The sequence below is a fragment of the Phyllobates terribilis genome, unplaced genomic scaffold, assembly GCF_046119375.1.
Source record: "Phyllobates terribilis strain yellow unplaced genomic scaffold, ASM4611937v1 Scaffold_9__5_contigs__length_417890890, whole genome shotgun sequence".
NCBI classification, from domain to species: domain Eukaryota; kingdom Metazoa; phylum Chordata; class Amphibia; order Anura; family Dendrobatidae; genus Phyllobates; species Phyllobates terribilis.
Window position 1 is genome coordinate 192390199 of NW_027362769.1, and position 15359 is coordinate 192405557.

At 49.7% G+C, this 15359-nt stretch overlaps 1 protein-coding gene across 1 annotated transcript in view; it reads left to right on the top strand.

The window, feature by feature from the left end:
• The window catches only part of SCTR (secretin receptor), a 333777-nt gene that overhangs the window by 208378 nt on the left and 110040 nt on the right, over positions 1–15359 (top strand). The window contains 2 exon segments of the mRNA XM_073646134.1: positions 4884–5037; positions 5107–5167. Of these exon segments, the coding sequence (XP_073502235.1) occupies positions 4884–5037; positions 5107–5167 (215 nt within the window).

Below are 15359 nucleotides of genomic sequence, written 5' to 3' on the forward strand. Positions count from 1 at the left end.
CACAATAGCTGCAGCTCTAGACTCGATCGCCCCTCTCACACACACCACACCTCGCACATTCAACAGGCAACCCTGGCACACTAAACTTACCAAAGAACTGCGCCGGGCCTCCAGGGTTGCGGAGCGGAGATGGAAAAGGTCTCACTCCATCGAGCACTTCATCGCATTCAAGCAATCCCTCACTAATTTCAAGTCCGCACTCACTACAGCAAAACAAACCCACTTCTCATCTCTCATATCCTCCCTATCTCACAACCCTAAACAGCTATTTAACACTTTCAACTCTCTCCTTCGTCCCCCAGCACCTCCTCCCTCTTCTCTCATCTCAGCCGACGACTTTGCCTCATTCTTCAAACAGAAGATTGACACCATCAGACAAAACTTTGGCCTAAAGTCCACACAACCCCTCCTCATATCTACTCAACCATCCTCCTCCAAACCCCACTTCTCCACCATTACAGAAGGTCAAGTCTCCTCTTTACTCTCCAAATCACACCTCACCACCTGCGAACTTGACCCAATCCCATCCCACCTCATCACTAACCTCACCTCAGTCTTCATCCCAACCCTAACCCACCTCTTCAATCTATCACTAACAACCGGAGTCTTCCCCTCATGTTTCAAACATGCCGCAATCACACCCATCCTCAAAAAGCCCTCCCTTGACCCTTCCTCTCTGACCAGCTACCGCCCCATATCACTTCTCCCCTTTGCCTCAAAACTTCTAGAACAACATGTCCACCTTGAACTGTCCTCCCACCTCTCCTCCTGCTCCCTCTTCGACCGTCTACAATCTGGCTTCCGACCGCATCACTCGACTGAAACTGCCCTGACCAAAGTCACCAGCGACCTACTAAATGCCAAATCCAAGCGACACTACTCCATCCTCCTCCTTCTGGACCTGTCATCTGCCTTTGACACAGTGGACCATTCCCTCTTACTCCAGATTCTCTCATCTCTTGGCATCACGGACTTGGCTCTATCTTGGATCTCCTCATACTTAACAGACAGGACATTCAGCGTCTCCCACTCACGCACCACCTCCTCATCTCGCCCCCTATCTGTCGGTGTCCCCCAAGGTTCAGTTCTAGGACCCCTGCTCTTCTCCATCTACACCTTCGGCCTGGGACAGCTCATAGAGTCTCACGGCTTTCAGTATCACCTCTATGCTGACGACACACAGATCTACCTCTCTGGACCCGATATCTCCTCCCTACTAACCAGAATCCCACAATGTCTGTCCGCCATCTCATCCTTCTTCTCCGACAGGTTTCTAAAACTCAACATGGATAAAACAGAGTTCATCATCTTTCCACCCTCTCATTCACATCCCCCATCCGACCTATCCATCAACGTCAATGGCTGTTCACTCTCCCCAGTCCCACAAGCTCGCTGCCTTGGGGTAACCCTGGACTCTGATCTCTCCTTCAAGCCACATATTCAAGCCCTTTCCACCTCCTGCCGACTCCAACTCAAAAACATCTCCCGGATCCGTGCATTCCTCAGCAAAGACTCTGCAAAAACACTAGTGCATGCCCTCATCATATCCCGCCTCGACTACTGCAACCTCCTGCTCCGTGGCATCCCTTCCAACACTCTTGCACCTCTCCAATCTATCCTAAACTCTGCTGCTCGACTAATCCACCTGTCCCCCCGCTATTCCCCGGCCTCTCCTCTCTGTCAATCCCTTCACTGGCTCCCTATTGCCCAGAGAATTCAGTTCAAAACTCTAACCATGACATACAAAGCCATCCACAACCTGTCTCCCCCATACATCTGTGACCTAGTCTCCCGGTACTTACCTGCACGCAACCTCCGATCCTCACAAGATCTCCTGCTCTACTCCCCTCTTATCTCCTCCTCCCACACTCGTATACAAGATTTCTCCCGTGCTTCCCCCCTACTCTGGAACTCTCTACCCCAACATATCAGACTCTCGCCGACCGTGGAAACCTTCAAAAGGAACCTGAAGACCCACCTCTTCCGACAAGCCTACAACCTGCAGTAAACACCACTGCACGACCAGCTCTACCCTCACCTACTGTATCCTCACCCATCCCCTGTAGACTGTGAGCCCTCGCGGGCAGGGTCCTCGCTCCTCCTGTACCAGTCGCTGACTCGTTTTGTTAAGATTATGTAAATGCTTTTGTTATGTATATCCCTATCACATGTAAAGCGCCATGGAATAAATGGCGCTATAATAATAAATAATAATAATAATAATATTATATAGAGTCATTACGCACAGAGGGATCTATTATATAGAGTCATTACGCACAGAGGGATCTATTATATAGAGTCATTACATGCAGAGGGATCTATTATATAGAGTCATTACGCACAGAGTGATCTATTATATAGAGTCATTACGCACAGAGGGATCTATTATATAGAGTCATTATGCACAGAGGGATCTATTATATAGAGTCATTACGCGCAGATGGATCTATTATATAGAGTCGTTACGCGCAGAGGGATCTATTATATAGAGTCATTACGCGCAGAGGGATCTATTATATAGAGCCATTACACGCAGAGGGATCTATTATATAGAGTCATTACACGCAGAGGGATCTATTATATAGAGTCATTACACGCAGAGGGATCTATTATATAGAGTCATTACACGCTGAGGGATCTATTATATAGAGTCATTACACACAGAGGGATCTATTATATAGAGTCATTACACACAGAGGGATCTATTATATAGAGTCACTACACGCAGAGGGATCTATTATATAGAGTCACTACACGCAGAGGGATCTATTATATAGAGTCATTACACACAGAGGGATCTATTATATAGAGTCATTACCCACAGAGGGATCTATTATATAGATTCATTACACACAGAGGGATCTATTATATAGAGTCATTACACACAGAGGGATCTATTATATAGAGTCATTACACACAGAGGGATCTATTATATAGAATCATTACACACAGAGTGATCTATTATATAGAGTCATTACACACAGAGGGATCTATTATATAGAGTCATTACACACAGAGGGATCTATTATATAGAGTCATTACACACAGAGGGATCTATTATATAGAGTCATTACACGCAGAGGGATCTATTATATAGAGTCATTACACACAGAGGGATCTATTATATAGAGTCATTACACACAGAGCGATCTATTATATAGAGTCATTACACACAGAGGGATCTATTATATAGAATCATTACACACAGAGGGATCTATTATATAGAGTCATTACACACAGAGGGATCTATTATATAGAGTCATTACACACAGAGGGATCTATTATATAGAGTCATTACACACAGAGGGATCTATTTCACGTGTTTATTTCTGTTAATGGTGATGATTATGGATTACAGCCAATGAAAACAAAAGTCATTATCTCAGTAAATTAGAATACTTTATAACAACAGCTTGTCGTCCTCCTGAAATGTCTGTTCAGTAAATGCCTCAATACTTGGCCTTAGATCAACGAAGGAGAGTCGCCACTGGTAAGGAGAAACTTTTTTTTTTCCAGCACACGAAGTGATGAGAGGGGTTAATCAGCCATGTTTAGTTCTAGGGTGACTAAATACCTGTAGAGAGGGAGGAGGTCAGATGATAAAATCCCAGCCTTTCAGAACATTTGGTGTGGGGAGGGCCTGGAGGTGAAAGCTCTGGAGCTGTATTGTCATATGAAGGAAAGACAAACCTTGTGTTGTTGGTTCCTGAAGCGGGCGGTTTCCCGTAGCAACAAGGACTGTGCTATACGTTATGTTTTGTTTTTCCTGTTAGACCGGGAAGGCCGAGTGTCTTTTGCTAACGGCCACTGCCCCCTCTCTCTCCCCCGGTATAATGTCCTTTGCTCTCTCTCTCTCTACCGGTATAACATCCTCTGCCTGCTCTCTCTCTCTCCTCCGCTATAATGTCCTCTGTCCCCTCTCGCTCTCCCCCGGTTTAACGGCCTTTGCCCTCTCTCCCCCGGTATAATGTCCTCTGCCCTCTATTTCTCCTCCGCTATAATGTCCTCTGTCCCCTCTCTCTCTCCTATGGTATAACGGCCTTTGCCCTCTCTCTCTCCCCCGGTATAATGGCCTTTGCCCTCACTCTATCCCCCTATATAATGTCCGTCCTCTGCCCTCTCTCTCTCCTCCGCTATAATGTCCTCTGCCCCCCCCTCTCTCTCTCCCAGTATACTGTCCTCTGCCCCTCTCTCTCCCCGGTATAAAGTCCCCTCTCTCTCCTCCGCTATAATGTCCTCTGCCCCCTCCCTCTACCCCGGTATAACGGCCTCTGCCCCCTCCCTCTACCCCGGTATAACATCCTCTGCCCCCTCCCTCTACCCCAGTATAATGGCCTCTGCCCCCTCTCTCTCCCCCGGTATAACGGCCTCTGCCCCCTCTCTCTACCCCGGTATAACGGCCACTGCCCCCTCTCTCTCTATCGGTATAACGGCCTCTGCCCTGTCCTCCTCCGGTATAATGTACTCTACCCCCTCTCTCTCCCCTGGTATAACGGCCTCTGCCCCCTCTCTCTCCCCTGGTATAACGGCCTCTGCCCCCTCTCCCTCCCTTGGTATAATGTTCTCTGCCCCCTCTCTCTCCCCCGGTATAACGGCCTCTGCCCCCTCTCTCCCTCCCTCGATATAATGTTCTCAGCCCTCTCTCTCTCCCCTAGTCTAATGACCTCTGCCCCCTCTCTCTCCCTCGGTATAACGGCCTCTGCCCTGTGTTTCTCCTCCGGTATAACGTCCTCTGCCCTTTCTCCCTCCCTTGGTATAATGTTCTCTGCCCTCTGTCTCTCCCCTGGTATAACGGCCTCTGCCCACTCTCCCTCCCTTGGTATAATGTTCTCTGCCCCCTCTCTCTCCCCCGGTATAACGGCCTCTGCCCCCTCTCTCCACAGAAGGACTGTCACTACGTCATGATCTTCTTCCAGTACTGCATCATGGCCAACTACAGCTGGCTGCTGGTGGAGGGGCTCTATCTGCACACGCTGCTCGTCGTCTCCTTCTTCTCCGAGTGGAAATATTTCTGCTGGTACATCGCCCTGGGGTGGGGTGAGTGCACAGGGCAGCAGGAGACTCCCAGAACCTGGACTCCAACTTATCACACGCTTTGTATTGCAGGTTCTCCTCTGGTCTTCATCATCGCCTGGTCTATGTGCCGACAGCTGTACGAGAACACTGGGTGAGCAACCAAAGCCTAGCCCTCCGCCATAACAGTCCTCCCAGATAATACCCAGAATCCACCTTTGTACCGGCATCTATTACATTACCCAGAATCCCCCATTATACCGGCATCTACTATATTACCCAGAATCCCCCATTATACCGGCATCTACTACATTACCCAGAATCCCCCATTATACCGGCATCTATTACATTACCCAGAATCCCCCATTATACCGGCATCTACTACATTACCCAGAATCCCCCCTTATACCGACACCTATTATATTACCCAGAATTCCCCCTTATACCGACACCTACTATATTACCCAGAATCCCCCATTATACCGACACCTACTATATTACCCAGAATCCCCCATTATACTGACACCTACTATATTACCCAGAATCCTCCTTTATACTGACACCTACTATATTACCCAGAATCCTCCTTTATACTGACACCTACTATATTACCCAAAATACCACATTTTTCCCTGTACCCATGACAGCCCACCTGAGAGGGATCCGCCCCACCAAGGACAGGAAACCGTTGAAATAAAAGGGTGGTACCTCTCCCCCGCTTCAGTTGGTTTCCTGTCCTTGATGGGGACCTAGTAGGAAATACAGCGGTGAAGTAAGAAGAAAGAAGATTTTTCTTTGCACCTACCCAGCCCTGTCTCGGTGTACAGAAAAACAGGCTGCGGCCTGGGCACCGGCCTTCAGGGTCTGGAAGCTCCATCCACAGGTCCTTCCGGGCGCTGTGTCGGAGCAAGCGGTAAGGACAGTTCCGGCTGTCCTCAGACCGCCGCGCCGCCCTCCCCCTGCTATGCTCCCCTGCCATGTGCTGTTGTGCAGTGGCAGCTTCCGGGTATGACGCACCGGCGTCGCCCGTCCCTGGCAGCGCCCTTTAGTGTCGCCGGCTGGGAAATTACGCATCCCTGGTCAGCGGACGCGAGGAGGGAGAGGGCAAAGGAAGTAATTACCGGGAGGAGGCGTACCAGATGACCCTGGCACCCCTACAAAAGGGGAGGAAGCAAAGGAAACGCTACTCATGCTCCAGCCCATGATCTTGGTCAGTATGGAGGACCAGGATAGCCAGGTGCAGCAGCAGCTGACACCACCACCACGACAGCAACAGTAAAAACAGCCAGGCCGTCATCAGGGAGGCAGCCGCTCGAGTAACAGGAGAAGCAGCCGTCCCAGCCATTGGAGCAAGGTATCAGAAGCCTCCTCCGTGTCTAGAAGGGATCCATCCTGCATCCCGCTACAGCCTCCAAATCCGGTATCCTTCAGTGACTACGGGGGTGGTGAGTGATCTTCGTGAATGTCACCATTTATTAATAAAAGCCTTACTGTGTGTTTAACCTTTTGGAGCCTAGGAAAGCTAGCACCAAAAAGAAGAACAGGACACGTGTGCTATGCCAGATTTCACTAGCGGTAGACTGGCAGAAAGAGCTTTGCTCAGACTGCATTAGTAGAACCATTGCTGAGGGTACCCCAGACTTCACTGCAAGTCTTAGGTCCGTGGTCCGGTCAGAAGTAGAAGGCTCCCTGAAAAACTGGCTTAGGAAGAATAAGAGGCCCCATAAGGAAATCTTTTGTGATTCCTCTTCTCTATCAGAAGAACAGTATAATAGTGATACTGCATCCTCTTCCTCCTTGGATAGTGATAGCGGTATACCATGTTTTCTTACAGAGGACACTAATAAATGGGTTAAGGCTAAATCCTTAGAGGATATAATGTTTGCAGGACTGGAGGAGAGAAAGATACCTACCTTCCCAGTGAATGCGAAGATTCAGGCCCTCATCAATAAGGAATGGAGGACCCTCATCCTCAAAGAGAAAATATCCCTTTGCGGACAAAGATTCTAAATTGTGTGACAAAATCCCCAAAGTTGATGGTGCCGTAGCTAGATCATCAAAAAAGTCATCACTGCCCTTGGAAGATTCAGCGGTCCTTAGGGATCCCCTGGAGAAAAAGGCGGACTCCTTTCTAAGACACACATGGGAAGCTCTGTGTTCTAAACTCTGCTTCAGCCCTCAGTCTGACTACTAGTCCAGTCCGCCAGCCTGACTACCAGTCCAGTCCGCCAGCCTGACTACCAGTCCAGTCCGCCAGCCTGACTACCTGTCCAGTCCGCCAGCCTGACTACCTGTCTCCGTCAGCCAAGTACACTACCAGTCTGTCTATGGGCCAGGCTTGTCTGCCTACCCAGAGAACGTACCAGTTACCTGCCGTGCCTACCAGCCAGCCTACCTGGAGGCTCCTGCCAGTTACCCGTGGTGTCTGCCAGTCCGTCTACCTGGATCACCCGTCAGCCTGCCTGCCGGGCTCATCTGCTGTACCAGTCAGTCCCTGACTTTTGACCCGTGGGAGTCACCTGATCTCATACAAGGACTGGCCCAGAGTAGCACCTGATCCCTCTGCTCAGTCCTTCCCTGGTTCACGGAGTCGATTGAGCCACCGTGTGACCTTGGTTAGTCCGAGTTGATACCTAGTTATGCCCCTCTGGTCCCTCCTTGCACCGCAGCACAGAGGTTCCACCACCCGGATCCGTAACACACCCACAGGCTGCAATACTATACTGCCAAATTTTTGACAGCTGCTTGCACTTGAAATGTGGCCTTTTAGGCTCGTGGAGACGGAAGCTTTTCACAACCTCATGCCGGCGGCGGCCGGGTGTCCATACTCGGTCCCCAGCCTCCACTATTTCTCCTGGTGCCGTCTCCGCCTCCCACAACATTACCCGTGCCCTCCCCAGTGCACTTACTGGAAAGCACCGCCTAACCACAAACACGCAGACAGGTGAATGTGGCCAGGGACGGTACGGAGCCAGTCCACAGCTTGTCGGTGAGTTGTATTTCACCACAGCCATATTCTTTAGCTTGGTGAAAGGACTTGGGAAACCGTATCTACTCCAGCTGTCATTTCTCCCAGGAAGTTCTCTAAAGCTGCTTGCACTTGAAATGTGGCCTTTTAGGCTCGTGGAGGTGGACGCTGTCCTCAACCTCATGAAAGCGGTGGCCGGGTGTCCATATTCGGTCCCCAGTCGCCACTATTTGTCCCGGTGTCGTCTCCGTCTTCCACAAGCACGGGTCCCACAACATTACCCGTGCCCTCCCCAGTTTACTTACTGGGAAGGACCGCCTAACCACAAACACGTGGACAAGTGAAAGTGGCCAGGGACGGTACGGAGCCAGTCCACAGATTGTCGGTGAGTTGTATTTCACCACTGCCATATTTTTTAGCTCGGCGAAAGGACTGACTTTTGGGAAACCGTATCTACTCCAGTTGTCATTTCTCCCAGGAAGTCCTGTAAACATATTTGCACTTGAAATGTGGCCTTTTAGGCTCGTGGAGGGGGAAGCTGTCCACAACCTCATGCCGACGGCTGCCGGGTGTCCATACTCTGTCCTCAGCCGCCACTCGTCTCCGCCTTCCACAAGCACGGGTCCCACAACATTACCCGTGCCCTCCCCAGTGCACTTACTGGGAAGAACCGTCTAACCACAAACATGTGGTCAAGTGAATGTGGTGAAGGACGGTATGGAGCCAGTCCACAGCTTGTCGGTGAGTTGTATTTCACCACAGCCATATTCTTTAGCTTGGTGAAAGGACTTGGGAAACCGTATCTACTCCAGCTGTCATTTCTCCCAGGAAGTCCTCTAAAGCTGCTTGCACTTGAAATGTGGCCTTTTAGGCTCATGGAGGTGGAACCTGTCCACAACCTCATGCTGGCTGCGGGTGTCCATACTCGGTCCCCAGCCGCCACTATTTCTCCCGGTATCGTCTCCTCCTTCCACAAGCGCGGGTCCCTGAACATTACTGCTGGTACTTTTCTGTGGGAATCTGCTTGCCTCCTACGAGCCTGTAATATTTCCAGTGAACCATGGTATGATGCCATGGTATTAGCACTGCCCCCAGTACCAGTAGCGAAGCCATCCCCAATTTCTTTCGCAGGAATTTTATTTGGTAGACTGAGTGGCTGCCCAAATACATTAGTTTCTCACAAAGGAGCTGAAGATAGAGTGGCAGTAGGTGCAAGTTTCTCCAGCCTGTTAGATATTAGAGGGTGAACGGCAGCACATTGGCTCAGTGGTTAGAACTGAAGACTTGCAGCGCTGGGATCCTGGGTTTAAATCCCAGCAAGGACAACATTTGCAAGGATTTTGTATGTTCTCCCCGTGTTTGCGGGGGTTTCCACCTCAGTAAAAAAACAGCCATAGAGTGTCCAGGAACCTTCCCACACACTTTTCTTAGCCAGGACTGCTTCTCGGCAGTGTTGGACGGTTCCAGCAGAGAATCCTCTGGTGTGCCATGGCTTCTCCATTAGGAGAGTTCATGATAGCGCAAACTTTGCAACAGCTATGGGGCTCTTGAGCGGAGGAGAAAGGATGGCCCTCAGAATCAAACCCTCTGGTGGGCCCAATGTTTTTCAGTTTGAAACAGCTGCTCAGTGGAAGTTGTATTTCACCACAGCCATATTCTTTAGCTCAGTGAAAGGACTGGCATAGAGGGAAACTGTATCTACTCCGGCTGTCATTTCTCCATCACCAGGGTCCACCCATTGTCACACACGATCATGCCTAGCTGTATGTTCAGCGGTGAGAGCCACAGATCAGGCTGCTGTATTACAGCTTTCAACAACTCTGCAGCGCTGGGCGGTTTGTCACCTAAGCATTAAGCATGTTATCTTCAGCACAGCCTGATGCCGCTTGGCCAAGGCAGTGCTGCAGTGCTTTCAGCTTGAGACTGATGTGGTCATTTCGGAGATAGAGGAGAAGGTGCAGGAGATGAACAATGTGATTACATTGAGGTTACATTGGCGACTCTGTTTTTATACTAAAGAAAGATCCTACTGTTTTTTGGGGGTTTTTTACGTTATTTTTTAAGACAAATTCATTCACCACGAAATGTCATTTTAACATTTTACAACCTTATCTAGCCATGTGGTGTGTGACACATCATCAGACACATCCTGTTTCATTTATGATGGAGGGACACTGAAAGTCACAAAGCCTATTTTCATAGGGCCATCAGGCGGCCCTTACTATTCTTAAAGGGCCAGCAGTTGGCTCTCTAACAATAGCGAGGGCCATCAGCCGGCTATGCTTTGTTGTTCCCATTATTAACGAGTGGGTCTCCTATACTGTTATTGCGTATGCAGTGACTGCAAGGGCTGCCAAAAATTCGGACGCAACCCAATACCCCTTTGAAGAGACATAGAGGAGGGTCTCAGTAAAAAAAAAATGTTCCCATTATAAAGGAGCGGGTCTCTTATAGTGGTAATGCCCATGCTGTGACTGCAAGGGCTGCCATAATTTGGGAAAAACCCCACTAACAATTTAAAGACACACAGAGCAGGGCCACAGTAATGACATTTTCCTATTAGAAAAGAGAGGGTCTGCTATACAGTTATAGGGTATGCTGTGAGTCCAATGGCTGACAAAATTTAGGAAAAACCCCACTAACAATTTAAAGACACATAGAGCAGGGCCACAGTAACGACAAATTCCCATTAAAAGTGAGAGGGTCTCCCATACTGTTTGCCTATGCAGTGAAGCAATGGCTGGCAAAAATTTGGAGGAACTCCAATGCCCCTTGGAAGAGACGTAGAGGTCAAAAAGCCTCCTAAAAACAATGTTCCCATTACATTAGGAAGTGGGTCTCCCATAATGTTGGCCTATGCAGTGAATGCAAGGGCTGCCAAGGGCTGCACTCCAATGCCCCTTGGAAGAGATTTAGAAGGCCTCATAAAAAAATGTTCCCATTAGAAAGGAGCGGGCCTCCTATACTTGTAATGCCCATGCACTAAGTGTATGGGCTGACAAACATTTACCCCTGGGGGGTATACATGAACATACTGTATAAAAAAAATTTTTTATGGGCATCATAACCACCCTTTAAATAATTATGTAGGTGTTGCATCACGGACCACGGCAAATAGCCAAAATCAGGAAGCGTATACCCATGTGTAGGTGTGAAGAGGTGCATGGGAATACACCTCCCAAGAAAAGACACTGGATTGGAGTTTATGTTACTCTGCTATCATTCGGTGGTGATGAGAAGTCTGGCCCAATCCAGCCCTTGTTCATTTTTATAAGAGTCAGCCTGTCAGCATTTTCAGTTGACAGGCGGATGCGCTTATCAGTTATAATTCCACCAGCGGCACTAAATACCCGCTCTGATAAAACATTAGTGGTAGGTCAGGCCAAGACCTCCAAGGCGTAGAGAGCCAGTTCATTCCACGTATCCAGCTTGGATACCCAATAATTATAAGGCACAGAGGAATCACGGAGGACGCTGGTACGGTCGGCTAGGTACTCCCTCAGCATCTTCCCAAACTTTGCACTCCTTGTGAGAGTACCCCGCGCCTCAGGGCCTGTGTGATGGGAGGGGCTGAGAAAACTCTCCCAGAACTTTGACAGTGTTCCCCTGCCTCTGCTGGATTGGAGTTGTGTCTCTCTCGCCTGTACTCCTTGGTTGTCCAACGAAGTGTGACCTCTGCCGCCAGCGTTTTCAGATGGGAATTTTTTAATAGTTCCGCAACAAGGGCCTTCTGGTACTGCCCCATTTTTGTAGACCTGTTTGCCTCAGGAATAAGAGATATAAAGTTCTCCTTGTAGCGTGGCTCTAGAAGTGTCACCAACCAGTAATGACTGTCACCCAAAATTTTGAGAACGCTAGGGCCATGGGAAAGGCAGCATAACATAAACTCGGCCATGCGTGCCAGACTGCTAACAGGCAAGACTTCCGTGTCCTTACTAAGAGGATGAGTGACCATGCTCTCCTCCTCCTCTTTGTCCTCAGGCCATCCACGCTGAACAGACGGTATGACAGTTGTGCAGGTAGTACCATCTATAGCGCATGAAACTAGCTCCTGTTCTTCCTCCTCCTCCTCTTCCTCATTGTCACCCAATCCACGTTGGGATGAGATGAGGCTGGGCTGTGTGTAATCACCCTGCATGGTTCCTTGTTCCATCTCATCATGCTCCACCTGCAATGCATCCTCTTTGATTGTGAGCAGAGAGCATTTCAGAAGACAGAAAAGCGGGATGGTGATGCTAATTATGGCGTCATTGCTGCTCACCATCTTGGTGGAGTCCTCAAAGTTTTGGAGGATGGTACATATGTCTGACATCCATGTCCACTCCTGAGGACTTATGTGTGGAGTCTGAACTGAATACCGATGGCCTTGTTGATGCTGGTAGTCAACAACTGCCCTCTTCTGCTCACAAATCCTTCCCAACATCTGCAGTGTACAGTTCCAACGCGTGGGGACATCGCACACCAGTCTATGAGCCGGAAGCTGCAAACCCTGCTCAAACACGGCAAGGGCGGCAGAAGCTGTAGGTGACTTTCTAAAATGGGCACACAGGTGGCGTACTTTAACAAGCCGATCCGGCAGCTCCGGGTAGGATTTGAGAAACCGCTGAACCACGAGGTTAAGCACATGGGCCAGGCATGGTACGTGTGTGAGCTTACCTTGCTTCAGAGCCGCCACCAGGTTCCAGCCATTGTCACACACGATCATGCTTGGCTGTAGGTTCAGCAGTGTGAGCCACAGATCTGCCTGCTCTTTCAGAGCTGTCCACAACTCTTCAGCATTGTGCGGTTTGTCACCTAAGCATATTAGCTTCAACACAGCCTGTTGCCGCTTGGCCGAGGCAGTGCTGCAGTGCTTCCAGCTTGTGACTGATGTGGTCATTTCGGAGATGGAGGCTGAAGAGGAGGAGGAGGCTGAGGAGGATGAGGTGCAGGAGCTGTAGACCGTGGGGGCAACCCTGATTGACCTAGGGCCCGCAATCTTTGGCGTCGGGAGGACGTGTTCCATCCCAAGGTCCGACTGGGTCCCGACTTCCACTATGTTAACCCAGTGTGCCGTCAGCGAGATGTACCGTCCCTGCCCATGAGCACTTATCCACGTGTCCGTGGTTAGGTGGACTTTCCCAGTAACTACGTTGTTGAGGGCACGGCTAATGTTTTGGGACACGTGCTTGTGTAATGCGGGGACTGCACACCGGGAGAAATAGTGGCGGCTGGGGACCGAGTACCGAGGGACGGCCGCCGCCATCAGGTTGCGGAAAGCTTCCGTCTCCACGAGCCTAAAAGGCAACATTTCAAGCGCAAGCAGTCGTGAAATGTGGGAATTTAGTAGTGTGGCCTGTGGGACGTTGGCTGCGTATTTGCGCTTGCGTTCCAAGGACTGGGGTAGGGACAACTGAACGCTGCGCTGGGACAAGGACGTGGGCGTGCTTCCTGATGCTGCTAGTTGAGAGTGTGCAACGACAGATGCAGGGCAGGAGGCACCTTCGCATGCACCATGGACAGGGGATTGGCTTGCATGCACAACAGTGGAAGAAGCAGTGGTGCCACCCGCAGACACTGTTCTTGGACCCTGGGATTCGGCCCACAAAGTCGGGTGCTTTGCTGCCATGTGCCTGATCATGCTGGTGGTGGTCAGGCTGGTAGTTTTGCAAACCCTGCTGATGCTGGCCTGGCAGGTGGTGTAAATGGCCTTTTTTTGGTTATCGGCAGAGTCTTTAAAAAACAACCAGACTCTGGAAGACCTAACAGTTGTACTGGCAACTTCCTTCATGTTGGTGTTACGGGGAACGGTTGCCTGCCTTCTGTCTGCGGCCACCACACTGCTTCTTCCTGCTTGTTGGGGTGCTCTACCTCCCTCCCCATGTGTGCTGCTGTCCTCGCTCTGCATGTCCTCCTGCCAGGTTGGGTCAGTTACTATATCATCCACAAGCTTGTCTTCCACTTCCGCACTCTGGTCCTCCTCCTGACTTTCTGCCAATTGTGTCTCATTATCGTCCACCGAGATAACAGTTTTAAATAGCTGAATTTCTAGCGCTGAAATATGGAAAGGAAATGGCTGTATTCTGCAGTGCCAACAAGCAAATGGCGCAGAAAAACAGTGTTCTCTGGATTGCTTTTTAAGCAAATAATCAGGATTAAGATCGAAAAAAAAGTATTCCTGGCTCCTGAGACCTGGGCCTGTGTATAAAAATATCTAACTGCAGAAGGCAGAACTGGAATGGAGCCTCTTGTGCTATGTACACTGCCTGCCTATATACATTGCCTGCCTATATACACTGCCTGCCTATATACACTACCTGCCTATATACACTGCCTGCCTATATACACTGCCTGCCTGATATCTCTGCAGATGGATTAGTCCTCAGAAGGACTGTTTGTTAAGATGGATATGTGTAATGTACGGTTTTTCTCCCTGACACAGCAGCAGCTCCTCTCCCTACACTGCCTGATTCCGGAGTGACTGTGACGAGCATGGCGGCGCCAGGTCTGATATTGGCTGGCCGCACAGCGTCATCAGGTCTATCACTGTAATGCCACAACCAACATGGCTACGGCGTTACAGTGAGTGGCAGACAATCCCTGCATGTTCAGTGCCAAAGATGCAGGGAGGGGACCCGAGCTCCCGCCGAGAAGCCTCGGGAAATACTCGGCGAGCGCCAAGCAGTAGCGAGCATGCTCGTTCATCACTAGATTATCCGATACTTAGACGATTTTCTTGTGGTAGGAAAGTCGGAAGACCACTGTTCGGCTCAATTGATGGAAGTCACAGCGATCCAGCAAAAACTAGGCTGGTTGGTGAGTGCTCAAAAAGCAAAACTGAAACCTTCGAAAATACAAATCTTTTTAGGCCTGGTTCCGAACTCCGAGCTGCAATCCTGCTTTCTACCAGAAGACAAAGTAATTATTTTGGCCTCGGAAGCGACGAAACGATGACATTGTGGAAAGCAATGTCTCTGTTAGGGACTGTGACGTCATGTCTCCCAGCGGTCAGATGGGCCCAGGTTCACATGAGACAACTCCAGTGGGAAATCCTGTCTGCACAGAAGTCATTAAACGGACATTTCGAAGGGAAGGTAGATCTCTCCTTAGAGGTCATAGACTCCATCTCATGGTGGACAGCCAGAGAAATTGTAACATTGGGAATGCAGTGGTCTATACCTGTCAACAGCATAATAACAACCAATGCAAGCAGCTGGGGAGCTGATGTAGCAGACCCCACAATCCGGGGATCCTGGAAAGGGCTCGAGAGGGAGAAATCGTCAGAGAGGATCAGGCGAGAATAATTCTAATCGCCCCCTTTTGGCCAAAAAGACCTTGGTTTTCTCTACTCCGGCTAATTTCAATATCAGATCCTTGGATCCTGCCGGAGAGGCCGGAC